Source organism: Capra hircus, chromosome 15 (genome assembly GCF_001704415.2).
Source record: "Capra hircus breed San Clemente chromosome 15, ASM170441v1, whole genome shotgun sequence".
In the NCBI taxonomy this organism is placed as follows: Eukaryota; Metazoa; Chordata; class Mammalia; order Artiodactyla; family Bovidae; genus Capra; species Capra hircus.
This window is the reverse complement of record NC_030822.1, coordinates 6,063,546-6,084,188: the sequence shown is the minus strand read 5'-3', so window position 1 is coordinate 6,084,188 and position 20,643 is coordinate 6,063,546. Positions and strand designations below refer to the sequence as shown.

At 41.4% G+C, this 20,643-nt stretch overlaps 1 protein-coding gene across 3 annotated transcripts in view; it reads left to right on the top strand.

Moving 5' to 3' along the window:
• Positions 1-20,643, top strand: part of C15H11orf49 (chromosome 15 C11orf49 homolog) — a 211,255-nt gene that overhangs the window by 51,018 nt on the left and 139,594 nt on the right. For all 3 annotated transcript variants that reach the window (XM_005690160.3, XM_005690159.3, XM_013969851.2), the window contains exon 2: positions 502-604. In XM_005690160.3, the coding sequence (XP_005690217.1) occupies positions 502-604 (103 nt within the window). The remainder of the gene's footprint in view (positions 1-501; positions 605-20,643) is intronic.

Here is a 20,643-nt window from a genome sequence, read left to right as displayed (position 1 = left end):
ATTATTTACCAAGGTTAATAACTTTTAACATCTTTACTGGAATCTTCATGGTCCTTAAACTTTTTCAGTGAATTTTTTTTTTTTTTTAATGAAAGAATTGAGTTTTCCTTGCAGTCAGGCATAGAATCATTACTCCCTAGGGTAAATTTCTGAGCCATGCAGAAGTGGAAGGAGGTGGGAAGAAAGAATTCCCAGGCGTATCTGCTAAATGGTGCTAAAGCTCCTCACCTTTATCACTGAAATAAAGAGCGAACGGTTGATATTAATACTGACAGCCAATCACACAGCGGCAGGTCTTCTCCAGCATCTCCCTTTCTACCCACTGAGACTGTAGCTCAGCTAGGGCCGTGAGTTGCTTTACCTATTGCAGTCCACTTCCTGGAGCAGAGCCAGCACCTCGACTGACTTTCATGCCTTACTGGGGTTTGGAGGGTTGGTTTGTTTTTTTTTTTAAATCTCCCTCTCACTTTCTCTCTCTCTCTTCTTTTTTTTTTTTTGTAGCCCAGCGACATGTCCTCACATACGTGGAGGATGCAGTCTGCCAGCTGCTAGAGAACAAGGAAGATATTAGCCAGTACGGCATTGCCAGATTCTTCACAGAATAGTAAGTACCTGAGTGCTTTGCCTCTAGGGCAGGTCCAGAAGAGGCTTTTGGAAGCAGGCAAGATGCACGGAAAGTAGAGCAGGGCAGTGCTGATGAAGTAGTGGCAGTGAATGCTTGGTTCTGGTAGGTGAGTTGAGGGCTGCCCAGACATGTTTTGGAGCATGCTTTTGGTGCAGCCAGCTTTGTCTAATGATGGGTCTAGTGAGTAGTCACAACTCTAGAAGCTCAACAACTGCTCGTTTGATCTGTTGCTACTCCTGCTCTTCAGTCGCTCAGCTCTTTGCGACCCCGTGGACTGTAGCCCGTCTGGTCCTCTGTCCATGGGATTCTCCAGGCAAGAATACTAGAGTGGGTGGCCGCTTTCCTCCTCCAGGGGATCTTCCCGACCCAGGGATCAAACCCCCATCTCCTGCTTGGCAGGGTAATTCTTCACCACTGAGCCCCCTGGGAAGCCCTGTTTGATCTTTTAGATCTGTTTTGTTTTATTTTTTAGGTTCCTCTCATAATTTCTAACTTTTCCCATTATTCAGAATATTCACTCTGATTTCCTTTAGTCTGTGTTCCGTTAGCCTGTGTTTTTCTTGGCTGGCTTTTTTTCACGGAAATGTTTAGGATGATATTCCTCTGCAGTTTTCCTTCCAGAGGATGCTATGTCCGTCACGTAAGAATTTAAGATTATTTCTAGAGGTAGGATATCTTTCATAGATTATATCTTATAGGACTTGTGTTTCTTTATAAAGTATGTTTGGAGTGTGTAAAAGTCAAGATGATTATCCAGTTTTTAAAATTTATAAAAAATGGTTTTCTTTAAGTTTTATTGAGATATAATTGATATATAGCATTGTATAAGTTTAAGATGTATAGCATAGTGATTTGATTTACATACATCATGAAGTGCTTATCACCATAAATTTAGATGAACATCTGTCATCTTAGATAATTAAAGAAATAGAAAAAAACTTTTTTCTTTTGATGAGAACTCTTAGGATTTCCTCTCTTAACAATTCTCATATATAACGTATGAAATTTTCATATGTAACATACATTTTTATATCCCCAGTACTTGTTTATCTTATAACTGGAAGTTTTGATTACCTTTATCCAATTCCTCCTATCCTTCCCCACCTCTGATAACCCCAAATCTGATCTCTATTTCTGTTTGTTTTTTTTAAAAAACTTTTTGTTTTGTTTTGGAGTTTAGCCAGTTCACAATGTTGTAATAGTTTCAGGTGAACAGCAAAGGGACTCAGCCACATGTATACGTGTATCTATTCTCCCCCTAGACTCCCCTACCACCCAGGCTACCGTATAACATTGAGCAGTTTCATGTGCTATATATTAGGTCCTTGTTGGTTATCCATTTTCAATATAGCAGTGTGTACATGTCCATCCCAAACTGAGTTTGGTTTTGAATTATAGTTGACCTAGAACACTGTTTGTTCCTGTTACATAGCATAGCGATTTAATACTTCTTGTACATTTGACACTGATTATTACAACAAGTCTAATCATGATAGTTCACTATACAAAGATATTACTTAGTTTTTTTAAAAATTTTAGATATTAGTTACTGACCATATTCTCCTCACTGTACACTTCATACCCATAAGTCATTTTTTTGTTTTGCCACTAGAATTTACCTCTTAAATTCTCTTACCTATTTCTTTCTTTTTGATATCACAAAACTGCTTTTAGGCTGAATGAGATAATCAGTTTAAAATACCTTGGTCTTCATGAAGTGAGTGAAGTAAAGTCGCTCAGTCGTGTCCAATTCTTTGCGACCCCGTGGACTATAGCCCACCATGCTCCTCTGTCCATGGGATTTTCCAGGCAAGAGTACTGGAGTGGATTGCCATTTCCTTCTCCAGAGGATCTTCCTGACCCAGGGATTGAACCCAGGTCTCCCGCGTTGTAAGCAAGACGCTTTACCGTCTGATGAAAGGATATGCTAAAGAAATTTTAAAAATTATTTTTATTACCAAATTGCCATCACATATTTATATAATCATTTTTGTATTCTTTTCCCTTTTTTTCTGGTTTATTGTAAGCGTTTTAAGAAAGGAAGACTAGCTCTTACAGGCTATCCTATTCTAAGGTGAATCATGAGCTCAGGTCTATTGTTGAAAACAATTTTTTTTCCTTTCTATTCTCTGGAGGTTCCTTGAAGATTAGATATCTCTTCTAATGGCCTAAACTTGGGTTGCTGTTAGGGGAATTCTTCACTCACTCTCACTCTTTTGCTGAGCTATAGGTCTTGCAAATTAAATCTAGATTTTTTTTATGGGTTGGAATTTCAAGTTCCTGGGAAAAACAGGCTTTCCAGGATCAGAGCTGGTCCCTTGTCTTCTCCCAGTTGTCTAAAAGAGGATGAAGTAGAGCAAGGCATCTTCCTTGTTCTCATGGTATGGGCTGAAGCAAATGAAGTGGGCTGGGAATAAAGACCAAGATCAAATAGCCTTGCTTGCTTTTACAGAACTGACAAGCCTAGGGGTCAAGTTTCTAGGCCATTTAATCTGCCAGCACCCTTGAGCCTCCTTGCCAAGTGAAATATGATGCTTCTGGGGGCAATGCTTCTTCCTGGCTTGGCTCATTTTACTCTATGCTCCCTCCCCCATCTCTTTACGTCTTTTCCCTACTGTGCTGGTTCCTGAGGGTAGGCATCGTTTCTTCTTCACCTCTGTATTCCCAATGCCCGGCATGCATGATGCCTAGTATATGATAGGTATTAGGTAAATATTTGTTGAATCTATAGCTGTATATATATTTTAAGTTATTGAATACTATCTACCTGGAGGCTCAGTGGTAAAGAATCCTCCTGCCAATGCAGGAGACACAGGTTCGATCCCTGGATCAGGAAGATCCCCTGGAGTAGGAAATGGCAAGTCACTCCAGTATTCTTGCCTGGAGAATCTCATGGAAGAGGAGCCTGGTGGGTTACAGTCCATGGTGTTGCAAAAGAGTCAGACATTACTTACTGACTAAACAGCAAACATTTCTATCTACTCTTTACTCTTGATCTTATTATGAATAAGAACTATCTCTTGTTCTTTTTTCTTTTTTGTTGATTGTTTTTGATAAAGTTCTATATCCTGCCATTTAAGAAGCTATGTACCAGAATTCCCTGGTGGTCTAGTGGTTAGGAGTCCTCACTTTCACTGGAGGGGGTATGGGTTATATCCTTGCTGGGGAACTAAGATCCCGCTTGCTCTGCTGCCCGGCCGAAAAATAAAGAGGAAGCTGTATACCATGGATGTACCATGTAGTGTGGGTTCCAAAAGTGAACCCACCAGTCTGTGTAACTAATACTGAACTCTAACAAGGCTTATAACTATTTCCAAATGCTATTGACTATAGCTTTTATCTAGCAGTACACTGTTGGGGAAAAAAGAGTCTTAAGATTTTCCACAGTGCTGATAGAAATCTGGTTAGCAAGCGAGCAGTTTCTTGTCCTCAGAAAACTAAAAATTACGTAATATATATGAATGGCACACACTTGACATTTCTATAACTCTTAAGACAACTATATTGGCCTGAGGCAAGTTATTTTGAGAAGTGAGCCGGCATCAAAGCTCCAAAATCCTTTAGGAAATAAAACAAAACTTGGAAGATGTATGATTAAATGGGAAGACCTGCACGGTAGAAGCTCCTGACTTTCCTTGGATTGTGAATTTAACTTACCTAGTGAAAATCCTTCTTTCACAGGCCTCAATTTTGTATTGATTTGTAGAAGCATAACGAAGTGAAAAGCTTCCCAGATGGCTTAGAGGGTGAAGAATCTGCCTGCTATGCAGGAGACACAGGTTTGATCCCTAGGTTGGGAAGATCCTCTGGAGGAGGAAATGGCAACCCCCTCCAGCGTTCTTCCCTGGAGAATCCCAGGGACGGGGGAGCCTGGTGGGCTGCCATCTATGGGGTCGCAGAGTCAGACAGATCTGAGCAACTAAGCACTGCTGCTGCTGCTAAGTCGCTTCAGTCGAGTCTGACTCTGTGCAACCCCATAGACGGCAACCCACCAGGCTCCCCCGTCCCTGGGATTCTCCAGGGAAGAACGCTGGAGGGGGTTGCCATTTCCTCCTCCAATTCACACACACACACACACAATGAAGTGAAAAGAACGGAGCTCTGGGAAGAAGAAGAGCTGCTATCCCAAGTCCTCACTCTATAATCTTGAGCCAATTGCTGAAATTCCCTGGGCTCAGCTGCCTCATCTGTGAAATGGGTATAATAAAGTCTAACATGCTAATAAAAATGATGTGATAGTTATACATTATAATAAAGTTTTTATCAAACTCATACTATATTGCAGTAACTATAATTCTTAAGTAGGTAATATTATTATCTCTGTTTTATAGATGCGGAAACTGAGTCTCAGGAAGGTTAAAATAGCTTCTTTCAGTTCATGAGCTACAGAATTAAGAACCAAGCCTCACCTGCGGTATTAAAAAGCCACTGTTCTCTACTGTCTCCAAGTCTCTGTAATGCCTAATGTTACTGGAGGCCTAACCAGATAATAATTTGAGGTCTCTTCTTGCTATAATTTCTAAATTCTTTGAGGTTTCCCTTATGAATTATACTTCACACAGGTTATCACACAGCTTTGTCTGGTGACCTCAATACATTGCCATTTAAATGTTTAACATTGGCCTTTTGGAGGGGATAAATTGGAGCTATCTCTAAACAATAGGAGACATAATTTTTGTAAAAAATGTGTTGGGCTTCCCTGGTGGTCCAGTGGTTAAGAAGCCACCTTGGAATGCAAGGGACACCTGTTTGATCCCTGATCTGGGAAGATCTCACACGCCACAGAGCAGCTAACCCCGTGCACCAAAACTACTGAGCCAGTTTGCTAAAGCCCGTGAGCTGCAACTAGAGAAAGCCCACACACAGCAACGAAGACCCACCACAGCCAAAAAATTAAATACATAAATCTCTTAAAAAATATGTTAAGTGCGCACTTCCATCTCCCAGTTTCAAGTTCAGACATTGATATTTTCATACAATAAATGGTGGATAATTTACCTTTTTTTCAGTTCAGTTCAGTTGCTCAGTCGTGTCCAACTCTTTGCGACCCCATGAATCACAGGCACGCCAGGCCTTCCTGTCCATCACCAACTCCCGGAGTTCACTCAAATTCACATCCGTCGAGTCGGTGATGCCATCCAGCCATCTCATCCTCGGTCGTCCCCTTCTCCTCCTGCCCTCAATCCCTCCTAGCATCAGAGTCTTTTCTAGTGAGTCAACTCTTCTCATGAGGTGGCCAAAGTACTGGAGTTTCAGCTTGAGCATCATTGCTTCCAAAGAACGCCCAGGACTGATCTCCTTTAAGATGGACTGGTTGGATCTCCTTGCAGTCCAAGGGACTCTCAAGAGTCTTCTCCAACACCACAGTTCAAAAGCATCAATTCTTCGGCGCTCAGCTTTCTTCACAGTCCAACTCTCACATCCATCCATACATGACCACTGGAAAAACCATAGCCTTGACTAGATGGACCTCTGTTGGCAAAGTAATGTCTGTGCTTTTTAATATGCTATCTAGGTTGGTCATAACTTTCCCTCCAAGGAGTAAGCATCTTTTAATTTCATGGCTGCAGTCATTATCTGCAGTGATTTTGGAGCCCCGAAAAATAAAATCTGACACTGTTTCCACTGTTTCCCCATCTATTTCCCATGAAGTGATGGGGCCAAATGCCATGATCTTCGTTTTCTGAATGTTGAGCTTTAAGCCAACTTTTTCACTCTCCTCTTTCACGTTCATCAAGAGGCTTTTTAGCTCCTCTTCACTCTCTGCCATAAGGGTGGTGTCATCTGCATATCTGAGGTTTTTGATATTTCTCCCGGCAATCTTGATTCCAGCTTGTGCTTCTTCCAGCCCAGCGTTTCTCATGATGGACTCTGCATAGAAATTAAATAAGCAGGGTGACAATATACAGCCTTGACGTCCTCCTTTTCCTATTTTGAACCAGTCTATTGAACAATGATAAAGATTCCTCTTCCAAACTGTTTTCGGAAGGTTTTCCTGCCGATTCTCTTCTGTGGACTGGCTTGCCCTCTCACCTGTGCCGTCACTCCCTGGTGGTTGGTGCTCCCCAACGAATCCATGACTGCCCCAGCAAGCCTGCATAAGCCGTGAAGCATGAGCAGCTGAGCTGTGCTCTGTGTGTGCGTCTGTAAGACTGCGAGCTCTGCAGATCAGATTCCTCTGGACACTCTGGAAAGAAGGGTACCAGATCCCGGAGGATTTTCTTTCATGTTGTATGCAACCTCTACCTCTGAATGTTGTCTTTCAACCAGTGGAAGGTAAAAGGAATTGACGTTTAGAGGTGCCGCTCTAAGAATAGACCAAGTGTCAGCACCGGGTCAGGACCTTTGAAGAAGTACATCCAAGAAAAAGAGGCTAGAATAGAGTAGCTGAAACTCAGAAACCACAGTAGAGTGTGACCAGGTTCTTGTGGCAAAGATAAAATGAGAAATGTGGTTTCTTAAGACACTGGAAAATAATGATGAGAGAAAAACAGGCTGAAATCTGAGAATTCCTATCACAATTGGGAACCATTCTTCACAGGCTAAATTGATGGTTACAACCCTGTGGCATCAGGGAGCTTGACCTCCACGTACGAATATAGAAAAGAATGGTACTCTGTGGTCTTGGCTGGTGGGCCCAGGAGGGCTCTTTTTTATGATCAAGCGTCTTGTTTTTGTTTTTTTTTTTTAATGATGATTTTAGCTTCCTAGGGAAGTTTGCATGACGACTACTTTGGTTACAAGTACATATACAGATTACCTTCGTAGATGGAGGTTTACCTTAAGGATATGTGAGACTATATGACAACACTTCTCGACTTCATTCATGCAGTGATTGTTTTTGAGCACTGCAGGCGCCTGTGTGTATTTGGCAATGAGGAAGAGTGGTGCGCAAGGCAAATAAGGTGCTAGTAATCGCCCTCATGGACCTGGAGGTTCAGTGAGAGATAGTCAGTAAACAAGTGAACTAGTGATGATGACAGTAGCTAATAGTAGATGAATACTTGCTATATTCTGGGCATTGTTCCAAGCCCGTAACACGTATCATGGCATTTAATTCTCAAAAATACTACGAGGTGGAGTATTAGTATTATCTTCATTTTATACATGAGGAAATTCAGGCCCACAAAAGTAACATTCCCCAGGTTACACAGCTGATAGTAACAAGATAAACAACAAAGAAGTTACCTAGAATAATGTGGTTTATAGAACGGCCAGGAAGGCCCCTGGGAGGGGATGGCATTTGACGGCTCATCAAATTATTACTGAGAATTTATCAGTGTATAATTTATCAAACTTATCATTTGAAGGCTCAAATTATAGAATGATTGGCTCCTCATTCGAGAGCTGATAAGTTATTTCAGCTCAGGTGACTTACCTTGTTTTTTTCCACCTCTATCACTTTCTTTATCCAAAAAAGAAAATTGGACTAATTTTATTTGCTGCTTCTCAGAGTAGAATACCTTTAACAGGTAATAGTCATAGAAATCTACCTTATAGGTAATTGGCCTCTCTCATGGGCACTGCTTGTATATAATAAGTAAGAATAATAAAATAATTAGTCATAAAATTATTTGTGTTATGTAATATATACTATATATAGTTTAAATATGGAGATGGAAGTATGTATCAATTTTAGAAAAAATTATTAATTCCATTCTGATACATATCAATTATCAGAATTCAGTTGGGAACTTGCATGCTTGTTTTATATGCTTTAGTAGTAAAAGGTGCCAGCATCAAATTCCTTTTTTTATTGTTTTAGTTAGAATAAGTCCATGAAATGTGAGTTTCATTAATTTACTCTTGGAGGAAAGGAGATTCCAATAGTGCATATTCTTAAATCATTTAAAATGTAACTCTAATGAAAACAGTCCATGGTTATAAAGCATGTATTACTTTTTCTTTTTTAAACAGGTGCTTTAAGCCCTATGAAAGATGACCCACTTCTCTCCTCAGTAATCTAGAACGATCAGGGCGTAAACTTTCAGTTCTAAAGTTGGCAGGTTTTGTAGGATTATCCACCACCCAGCATTTAAGTCATGTTTGGGCTCTTCTTGTGCCCATGGTAACAGAGGAGCAGGTCTGGGGCATTGAGAAGCACACGAGAACAAACCAGGACCTCACTGATTTTCAGGCTCGTAGCTCTGAATGACGGAGAAGGCAATGGCACCCCACTCCAGTACTCTTGCCTGGAAAATCCCATGGATGGAGGAGCCTGGTGGGCTGCCATCTATGGGGTCACACAGAGTCGGACATGACTGAAGCGACTTCGCAGCAGCAGCAGCAGCAGCAGCAGCAGCAGCTCTGAGTGAGGAGTGGACCCAAGACTTCTCTGGGCCTTTTCTGCTCCACATTCTCCCAACTGATTGTTGTACAGTTGAGCCAGAGTGTAGCGTGGTGAAGTAATGGTGACTGATCGTATCACAGGCGTCTTCACCAGGGGTAATGCTTGTCCTGGCCTGCCCCTCATCCCCCTTTTTTCCGCAGTTCAGTTCTTAGCTGCAGTTGACATTCTGTAACAGAACGTTATCCACTTTTCACTGTCACCATCTGCATTCTCAGAGGGTTGCCTGAAATAGATTTTGCCAGAGCTGAAGCAATCCTGCCCTCACTGATCCTGGCCCAGGCATTTCTGTTCAGCCATTATTTATGAAATCTGTAGAGGATTCTGGTTCTTTTCTATATTACCAAAGGCATCTTGTAGAAAAAGGACGCCAAAGAAACAGTGGCGGGTTTGAAAGTGTTCTGAAGCTTAAAAATCCAGGTTCACTGAGGATGTAAGAAGCTGCTTGTTTGCTTGGAATCCGTATTTCTTCTCCAGGCCCTTCACGTTTTGAGCACAGGCAACCACCCAGCAGCGCTTGGCCTGGCGGCCGAGGAAGCCATTTCACAGCCCAGCGGCCCCCTGACTCCTCTAGAAGCCGGAGTCCAAGGCTATGCAAGGAATGATTGGGCCCAGATTCTCCCTGTCAGGACAGACCTTACTTCCCCACCCCCTCCCTGCTACGAGTTAAGAGGAGTTTAGCTGTCATGAAACCGTTCAGTAAGAGGGAATGAAGGAGCTCCATCCTTGGCTGAAGGATTCTCAAGACCCAGTGATACTGTTTCTGTTTTCTTGGGAGCTGCTCTTACAGCTAGCTAGTGTAAATGTTGGGTTTCCTTCTCCACACTGAACTGTTTCCCCTTAGAGAAATTACTTGATTTATTGTAATCTATAAATAATATAAATAACCTTTACTTGGCCCAGTCCAAGCCCTGATATTCCTTCTCACTCTGATCATTCCGAGTGCACCTCTGGCAATCAAGTAGACACATACAAATCTGGGGCAACGCGTCAATAGTGCTATTGCTAATCAGAAGTTAAGAAGCTTTACCTAATCAACAATAGAACCATTTAAATGAATCAGGGCTTCCCTCCTGGCTCAGTGGTAAAGAATCTGGCCTGCCAGGGTTAGAGACCCTGGTCGGATCCCTAGGCCGGGAAGATCCCACCTGCCACGGAGCAACTAAGCCTGTGTTGCCACAACTGCTGAGCCTGTGCTCCAGAGCCCCGGGACCTGCAACTCCTGAGCCACATGCCGCAGCTACTGAAGCCCGGGCGCCCAGAGCCTGTGCTCTGCAACGAGAGAAGCCACCCCAGTGAGAAACCCCAGCATCACAACTAGACAGTAGCCCCTGCTCACCACAACTAGGAAAAAACACTCGCACAGCAGCAAAGACCTAGCACAGCCAAAAATAAAGAAATAAAAAAGTTATTTAAAAAAATTCATCAGTGGTTTTAATTTCTCCCATAATTTGCTCACGACTCTGGAAGATCAGTGGAGCTGGCAGCACAGGCCTGGCATGAGAGCAGGAAAGAATGACACAGTCTGGCACCTGGAACCAGAAGGTTGCTAATGAACTGAGATGGGGTGGGAGGGAGACAGGGGAAGGAGGATGGACAGTCAGATTTTTGGCAGCCACACAAAGGTCCTTCTTCCCCGAGAAAAGGGAAACGAAAGTCAAACGAAGCTTCTCTCTGTTACTATGATTTGTTTAGATGTCCGCCTGTGTGTCGCTTCCAGCCCCTGGCAGGTGCATCTCTGCACTCAGTGACTTGCCCACAAAACAAACTGTTTCTCAGTATCCCTCAAGAAGGGTCGTATCCAACCAAGCTCCTGTCCGAGGTCAGAACTGAGCGCTCCCGTCTTCAGCTAACAGATGCGGCTCTGATCAGCATGGTGTGCGTCTGCATGCGTGCTCAGTCGAATCTGACTCTTTGCCACCCTATGGACTGTAGCCCGTTAGGCTCCTCTGTCCATGGGATTCTCCAGGCATGACTACTGGAGTGGGTTGCCGTTTCCTTCTCCAGTATCTGACTTTAGGTATTGATGATTCATTTTCATGTACGTCTCATTCCTGTTTAGCTCCAGTTTTCTGGGATGTTTGCATCCCTCCTATTTCATGGCCTTTTTGGAAAGTGATAGTATGTCTCTTAAATAGTATTAGAGATGAAGATCCTTAGGACTTGTTAGCCTCTCTTGTTTTCTGTAACACTGCGTGCACTGCTTGGATTAAAGACATTTGATTTTCTACATGACTGGTAGCCGTTTAGTGTTAGTTTATTCAGAGAATAACCTAAGAAAGCTTCCCCCCCCCCAACATATAAGCTATTTCCTTACTTCCTGTCTATACCCTCTTTCCTCTGGCTGCCAAGGTTTTAAAAATTCAAGGTGTCATGGGAGACCTGAGTCAGTCAAGCCTATCCAGCTTGTATTGTTCCTGTTCTTAGCTCCAGCAGTACAGTGATGTGCTGAGGGTAATGAAAAGCAGACATTCTCTGCTGAGGTCATTGCTCGTCACACTGGCAGCTTGCTCCAGGAAGCTGTTTATCTGTGCTTGCTGAGCCAAGCTCCAGCCTCCAAACAGTTGGAATGTATTGAGAAACCACAGAGCCCAAGGAGAGAATGTGACACGGGCAGTTCCAGGCAGGGAGAGTATATTCACACCACACAAGTTACAGTTTGCATATGTGGGAATAATTGTTCCTGGGCACGGCCTCAGACTTCACTTGCTGTGCAATATATGTGCCCTCTCAAAGGGGTTTAACCGAGAGAGCTCTGTTCAGACTGTCTCGAACATCCACTAACTCGCCGTTACGGAAAAAAAGATATTATAGAAAACTTGATGTAAAAAAGCACCTTTTTTAAGGTAGTGTTTTTCTGAGTCAGGTTTGTTGTTTAGAATCTTAAACCATACAGGCCCAATCTCTAAGGCATCCCCAAACAATATTCCATGGATGGTTTTTCCAGCTAAATATTTTTCTTCATGTCTTTACCGAAGTATTGTTATAGAGCTTTAAATGTGGTCTATATCAATAGGAATATAAGATATGGTCACATGGCTTGGGGTGTGTCATCTGGTTGAGGAGTTAATGCTTATTGATTAACAACTAGAGAACCATTCAAGACCTTATATAATGGCTTTAAATCGTGCTTGGAGATCTGAGAGTATGGTGAAATAATGGGCACTAGAGTAATTACATCACAGAAGAATTTGTCTTGACCTGTGTGATGGTTAATTTTATGTGTTAACCTAACCAGGCTAAGGGGTGACCCAATAGCTGGTAAAACATTATTTCTGGATGCGTCTATGAAGAGGTTTTCAGAGCAGATTAGCATTTGAACCAGTAAACTAAAGAAAGATTGCCCTCCCCAGTGCATTTGGGCATCATCTAATCCATTGACCTGATTAGAACAAAAAGGTAAAGAAAGGTAAATCTGCTCTCATTGCTTGAGCTGGGAAGTCCATTTTCTCCTGCCCTTAGACACTGGTAACCCCTCCAACCTGAACTAGAACTTAAACCACTGGCCCCCTGCTTCTTGGTTATTCAGACTCAAACTGGGACTTATACTGTTGGCTCCCCTGGCTCTTAGGCCTTTAGACTTGGTGGAATTTACCAACTTTTTCGGTTATCGAGATTACAAATGGCATATCTTTTTTGGCCTCTGTAATCACATGAGTTAATTCCATAATCAGGTAAGCTAAATCTCCTCATATATATATAATATCTGTTTCTCTGGATAACCCTGATTAATATAACCTGGAAAGGTGAGTAGAATATGGATAAGTGAAAAAGAAAGAGGAATTTTTATATGACTTGAAAGCACTGTAGCACAGTGGTTAAGAACACAGACTTTGGAATCAGATCTATGTTCGAGATCTGATTTCGAGCCTGCCATTTAACTTGTATGTGATCTTGGGCAGGTTGCTTACCCTTACCTATAAAATAGGGAGATTCATATAAACATAAAATCATGTTACATGATTGATAGAAGGCTTAAATGAGATAATGAGTATAAAGTGCTTGGCATTCTACCTAAGACATACTAAGTGTTGAATAAATAATAGCTACTGCTACTATTGTTCTTTCATTAAAAAATATTTACTGACTGCATTTTGGTAGTGTTCTAGACACTAGGGGATACAGAAGTGAACAGGACGGACAAGATCTCAACCTTCACGGCACTTCCACTCTAAAATTAGCTATCATTCTGAAACTATCTTTGTTTCGTTATTTTCTCTTTTAACTATTTGAGACTTACCAAAAAAATCACAAAAATATTACTGAGTCTCTATAGCCAGCTTCCATTATTCCATTCTTTCACCCAGCTTCCATTAATGTTATCATTTTCTATAACCGTAGTATAATTATGAAGATCAGAGACTTATTAATTGAAAGCTATTAATTATAGACTTTATTGGAATTTTCACCTCCGTTTTGGAAGGCCAGTTTTTTCTTGTATAAATTCTAGGTTGGCAGTTTGGCACTTTGCATATACCATTCCATTCTCTTCTTGTTTACACCATTTCTGTTGAGAAGTCAGTTATCAGTCTTATTCGTATACTTTTGAAAATAATCTACCCTTTTATAATAATCTCTGACTACTTTTTGGATATTTGGTCTGAATTTTTGCTAGTTTTTCTGTGGTGTGCCTAGGTTTGCTTTTCTTTGTATTTATAAATTATTTGGGATCTTAAGTGTTTCTTGAACATGTAACTTGATATCTTTTATCAGTTTTGGAAAGGTCTCAATTTTAACTTTTCAAATTTACCTCTGTTCCACTATCTTCACTTCAGGAATTCTGATTACACAACCATTAGACTTTTTCATGGTATCCTCTCTTACGTCCTTTCTGCATTTTTTTCATCATTTTGTCTTTCGGTGTGAATATTTCTTTCTGAGCTATTTTTACAGTTCATTAATTCTCCTTTTATTTATGTCTAATTTGCTGTTAAACCCATCTATTGAGTTCTTAACTCCCAATTATTGTATTGTTTGTGTGTGTGTGTTTACTGTGGCACTTTTAATCAGTCTTTTAAATACAAAAGAAGGAAAAGGGAAATTGCAAGTTGGGGAAACTATCAATATAAATGGTTGAAAGTTAGTCTGAAGAAACTAATCTCTTCTGAAAACATCTTCATAGACACATCCAGAAATAATGTTTTATCAACTATTGGAGCACCCCTTAGCCTGGTCGGATCGATATGAAAAGTAACCATCACACAGTCTTGCCTCCCCTACACTGCATCTTAATTCTTTCTTAGTTTTATTTCCAACAGCAGAATAGATTTTAATTAGCTTACTTTCTATAATTTATTCTTCTAGATTATTGTGAAAACCTTAGGTTTCAAATAGTAGTTCAAATATGGTTTTTTGTTTGTTTGTTTGTTTTTTAAATGCTTATCTTTAGAGCAGTTTTATGTTCACAGGAAGATAGAGATTTTTTTATATATCCTCTGCTCCCCCAAAATGCGTGCTTCTCTCATGCCAACATCCCACCAGAGTAGCCGCCTGTTACAGTTTATGAGCCTGTGTTGACACATCATTATCACCCAAAGCCTACAGTTTACCTCGGTCGTGTCCGTCTCTTTGAGACCCTATGGATCGTAGCCTGCTAGGCTCCTCAGTCCATGGCGTTCTCCAGGCAAGAATACTGGAGTGGGTTGCCATGCCCTCCTCCGGGAAATCTTCCCACCCTGGGGATAGAACCCGCATCTCCTGTGTCCCCTGCATTGCAGGCAGATTATTTATCCACTGAGCCACCTGGAAAACCCAGTTTACCTTAGAGTTCACTTTTGATATTGTACATTCTCCAGGTTTGGACAGGTGTATAATGGCACATATCCATCATTGTAATATCATACAGAATATTTTTTAGTGCTCTAAAAATCCTCTGCTCTGGGACTTCCCGGGTAGTCCAGTAGTTAAGAACCTGTCTTCCAATGCAGGGGATGTGGGTCTGACCTCTGTTCAGGGAACTAAGATTCCACATGCTGTGGGGCAACTAAGCCTGCCCGCTGCAACTACTGAGGCTGTGTACCACAGCCAAGACCCAACAGCCAAAAGTAACTGGACAGAATTATTTTTAAACCTTCTGCTCTGCCTATTTATCCCTTTCCCCACCCCAACTTCTAATATTTTTTAGTGTCTTCATAGTTTTTCCTTTTTCAGGATATCATATAGTTGGAATCATATAATATGTAGCATTTTCTGATCATTATATTTTGTAGTTGAAGAACTGCTATTCAGCCATCATTTTAAAAGTCTACAAATAGCACATGCTGGAGAGGGTTTAGGGAAAAGGGAACCCTTTGGCATGTTGATGGGAATGTAAATTGATGCGGCCGCTATGAAAAATAGTATATAGGTTCCTCAAAAAAACTAAAAATAGAGTTGTCATGTGATCCAGCAATCCCACTCCTGGGCATATATTCAGAGAAAACTATAATTCGAAAGGGTACATGCACCCGTCTGTTTACAGCAGCGCTGTTTACAATAACCAAGACATGGAAGTCTTGGACCTAAGTGTCCATCAGCAGATGAACGGATAAAGATAATGTGGTACATGTATACAATGGAATATACTCAGCCATCAAAAAGAACGAAATAACGTCATTTGCAGCAACATGGATAGTTGTCGTTCAGTCCCTAAGTCGTGTCCGACTCTTTGCGACCCCTTGAACTGCAGTGCGTGAGGCTTCCCTGTCCATCACCAGCTCCCAGAGCTTGCTCAAACTCATGTCCATCAAGTCGGTGTGCCATCCAACTATCTCATCCTCTGTCTCCCCCTTCTCTTCCTGCTCTCAATCTTTCCCAGCAACATGGATGGACCTAGAGATTATCATACTAAGCAAAGTAAGTCAGAAAGAGAAAGACAAGTACCACAGAAATGCCCTATGATATCACGTATGTGTAGAATCTAAACTATGACACAAATGCACATATCTATGAGACAGGCACAGACCCACAGACGCAGGGAACAGACGTGTGGTTGGCGGCGGGGAGGGGAGCTGGGGGGGCGGGTGACTGGGAGTGCGCGGTTAACAGATGCAAACTATCATATGTAAGATGGATCAGCAACAAGGTCCTCCAGTATAACACTGGGAACTGTAGTCAATGAAAAAGAATTTGAAAATTATGTATACTGTGTATAGTTATATATTATATACATATAACTGAATCACTTATAGCAAAAATTAAATCTGTGCATCAGAAACTAACACGAGATTATAAATCAACTGTACTTCAATGCAATTTTTAATGAAGAGGACTGCCATTCAGTTCTTTTTTAATGGCTTCTTTACTAGACCTTATCTTTCATTTGCTTGACCATACTAAAGCCTATGGTTATAGGCAGTCCATCAGTCATTATTTGGATTCTCTGTGGGTCTGTGTCTATTATCTATTCTTTCTCTTGGATTTTTACTCCATTGCCTTATTTTGTAGTATACCTTTCTCCCTTAGTTGTGTTATATATTGTATATGAAAAACTATAGAGATAATGTGAGGCCTAGAATGATGTTATCTATTTTCAGAGAGGATTTATATTTGCTTCTGGCAGATGGCTAGCGCACTCACAATCCTGGATTACCTCAATCCAATCAGGGGTTGAAATCATTAGAAACTGGGCTTAAGCATCAGGGAGGGCTGATTTATTTCCAGTTACAGTTTTTATGGAGCCTTTTCCTGGAGCCTTAGAGAATTTACCAAAGTCCCTGAGTCCTGAACTCCAGAATTTTGACTGCCAAGTCTTAAGAATCATTTGAAAATTCAAGGACTTAACGATAATTCAAAATGATTACTGCTCAGTCTATCAGCTGCCTCTTTTATGACTAACACAGCTCTTGGAACTACTAGTGGGTATACTATTACCTTGTTTTTGAAGTGGTAATGAGTATAAATGATATTGTGAAGTGTCTGGAACAACTTTAATATGATATGAAAATATCTGAGGTTTCTATTGTTGAAAAAAAATCACAGGCACTGCTAATTCTATTATTTTTACTTTCATAGTTGAAGGAAATACTAAATCCCAATTAAAGGTTAGTAAAGATAAAGATGTAATTTTTTTTCCTATCCAAGTTTGTAGATTCCTCGAATTCAATCCATGGATCCTTCCGTTTAGAATCCCTGCCCATGGGGAAAAATAATTCCAAACAGTAGACTCACCTCTTTGGATTTTATTCTCCTCTTATACCTGGCCTTGTCATTCTTCATTTGACTTGGTGGCTTGCTGATGACTTCAAACAGGTGCTTTTAATAATTGATCCAGCTTTTCTCAGCCAGGAGGGTTGGTCTGAATTCCTGTCTACCTCCTTGTAAGAGGGAGTGTTTGGAACTTTCATTCTAGCGGAATGGTATTATATTAGCAGAAGTAGAAAGTACCAGACTCTGCACGGAGTCATGAAAGAGTCTCCCCTGACTTGTGGAGGGCCGGCACCTGTTGAAAAGTAACCAACAGGAAATAAGTAATTAGGATAGGGCCGGTTTGTGGAAGGCTCAATTATATTGAGATAAGAAGAAAGGCAAAGTGAAGGACAGTACCTTATAAAGGCTGAGAAGTAAACTCACTGCTTGGTCTTTTAATTTTTAACACTTGGTTACTATTTGTTAAGCCCTGCGCGTGATAGTTTGCTTCCGTCATGTCCAACTCTTTGCAATGTTATAGACTGTAGCCCTCCAGGCTCCTCTGTCCATGGGTTCTCCAGGCAAGAATACTGGCATGCCCTCCTCTAGAGGATCTTCCCAATCCAAGAATACTACCATGCCCTCCTCCAGGGGATCTTCTCAACTCAGGGATCAAACCTGTATCCCTGATGCTTCCTGCATTGGCAGGCAGGTTCTTTACCACTGGTGCCACCCGAGAAGCCCTTAATAAGCCTTTAAACCTTAAACCTCTAAGCTAGAGGTTACCTCTAGTTGGCATTTAGTAAAATGCCAACCACTGTGTCAGACATGGTCCTCGAGGAATTCACTGTCATTCTTACAGGAAGCAGAAATGATGACAGTTTACATACCAGAAAACAGTGTATCCTACAATGCTTGTGGATCCACTGTATGCTAGACACCATGGTAATGAAGGATATAAGATGAATAAGCCAGTTGAACTCGAGGAGCTAATGAACTCAACGAGAAAATCAGATGTAAGCATAATTATTAAGATACTGCTCAGTAAGTGCCGAGTAGAATTTCAGGCAACATGTTTTGGGATAAGTGGAAGAAGAGATTTATTCTGACTATAGATTTTGAGGAAAGCTTCAAACGGTCTTTAGAAAATGAATAATGGAAAATGGAAACTGAGCAAGGAGAGCATCTCTAGTTCAGGGAATAGCATGAGCAAGGGCGCAGAGGGTTGGGGTATTCAGAGAACAAAGGGTCTGTGGTCTGTGCACCAGTCTGTTCGACCTGCTGTAACAAACTATGGTAGACTATGTGGCTTACAAACAGGAATTTACTCCTCACAGGTCTGGATGCTTGAAGTGCAAGGTCAGTTCCTTGCAGAGGTTGGTGGGATTCTGTCTGTTGAACCCTGCATCCTGGTTCATAGATGGCCATCTTTTTGCTGCAGCAGCAGTAGTCCATGGCAGAAGGGGCCAGGGAGCTCCCGTGAGCCTCTTCTGTAAGGGCACAAGTCCCGTTCATGAGCGCTCCATCCTCCTGACCTACCTCCCCAAAGCCCCATCTTCAAATACCATCACCTTGGGAATTAGGTTTCAACATACGAATTTTGAAACGGCTACAAATATTCAGCATATTGCAGTGAGGTAATAGACCCTAGGAAGATATTTACGTGAGGGGTTAGAAAGGTAGTTTTCTCTCCTCTGTGACTGATAGGGTATTGGTGCCATTGACTGAGATCATTCAATTTAGGAACTACTTCTTAAATACCCCTTATATAGGTGAACCGTGAACTTCCAGATGTTCAAGCTGGTATTAGAAAAGGCAGAGGAACCAGAGATCAAGTTGCCAACACCCACTGGATCATCAAAAAAGCAAGAGAGTTCCAGAAAAACATCTATTTCTGCTTTATTAACTATGCCAAAGCCTTTGACTGTGTGGATCACAATAAAACTATGGAAAATTCTGAAAGAGATGGGAATACAAGACCACCTGACCTGCCTCTTGAGAAACCTACATGCAGGTCAGGAAGCAACAGTTAGAACTGGACATGGAACAACAGACTGGTTCCAAATAGGAAAAGGAGTGTGTCAAGGCTGTATATTGTCACCCTGCTTATTTAACTTATAAGCAGAGTACATCATGAGAAATGCTGCTGGAAGAAGCACAGGCTGGAATAAAGATTGCCAGGAGAAATATCAATGACCTCAGACATGCAGATGACACCACCCTTATGGCAGAAAGTGAAGAACTAAAGAGCCTCTTGATGAAGGTGAAAGAAGAGAGTGAAAAAGTTAGCTTAAAGTTCAACATTCAGAAAACTAAGATCATGGCATCCGGTCCCATCACTTCATGGGAAATAGATGGGGAAACAGTGGCCGACTTTATTTTTCTGGGCTCCAAAATCACTGCAGATGGTGACTGCAGCCATGAAATTAAAAGATGCTTACTCCTTGGAAGGAAAGTTATGACCAACATAGACAGCATATTGAAAAGCAGAGACATTGCTTTGTCAGCAAAGGTCTGTCTAGTCAACGCTATGGTTTTTCCAGTAGTCATGTATGGATGTGAGAGTTGGACTATAAAGAGAGCTGAGCGCCGAAGATGTGATGCTTTTGAACTGTGGTGTTGGAGAAGACTCTTGAGAGTCCCTTGGACTGCAAGGAGATCCAACTAGTCCATTCTAAAGGAGATGAGGCCTGGGTGTTCTTTGGAAGGAATGATGCTGAAGCTGAAACTCCAGTACTTTGGCCACCTGATGCGAAGAGTTGACTCATTGGAAAAGACTGATGCTGGGAGGGATTGGGGGCAGGAGGAGAAGGAGACAACAGAGGATGAGATGGTTGGATGGCGTCACTAACTCAATGGACATGGGTTTGGGTGAGCTCTGGGAGTTGGTAATGGACAGGGAGGCCTGGCGTGCTGCAGTTCATGGGGTCACAAAGAGTCGGACACGACTGAGCGACTGAACTGACTGATGCCTTGGTTTATCACAGGTGCTGGAGAACCAGTGATTAACAAGGCATGGTCCCTACCTTGAGAGAACTCACAAATAAGCCAGTGGTTAAATTACTTGTGATTTGAGCTAACTAGAGGTTTAAGGTGTAAGAATAAGACTGTCCAGAGGACAGACATCTTAATTAAACTGGAAGGGTCACAGAAGGGGTCACAGAACAGGTAGCCCTCTAAGCTGAGTATTCTTTTCCTAATTTATTTATTTTAAATCAAAGTTATACATGCATACAGTTTAAAGAATGAAATAGTTCTATAAGAATTGTAAAAAAGAAAAAGTCCGCCAACTCTCAGTTCAGTTTCCCATTCCTCAAAGATAACCACTTTCAACTCAGAGTGATTTATTTGGCATTTATTTCCAGATCTCTAAATTACTAGCTTATGTTGCTACTTCTTGATTTTTTTTTCAAATGCAGGCATTCCCTATTGACTTCCTTTTGTAAGATATTATTTCCTTTACCACACATATGTACCTTTACTTACCCCCCACAATCTCCCAGTATACTTACATCCAGATTTTTGTTATTACTCTGTGTTTATATTTTGTAATTATATAAACACT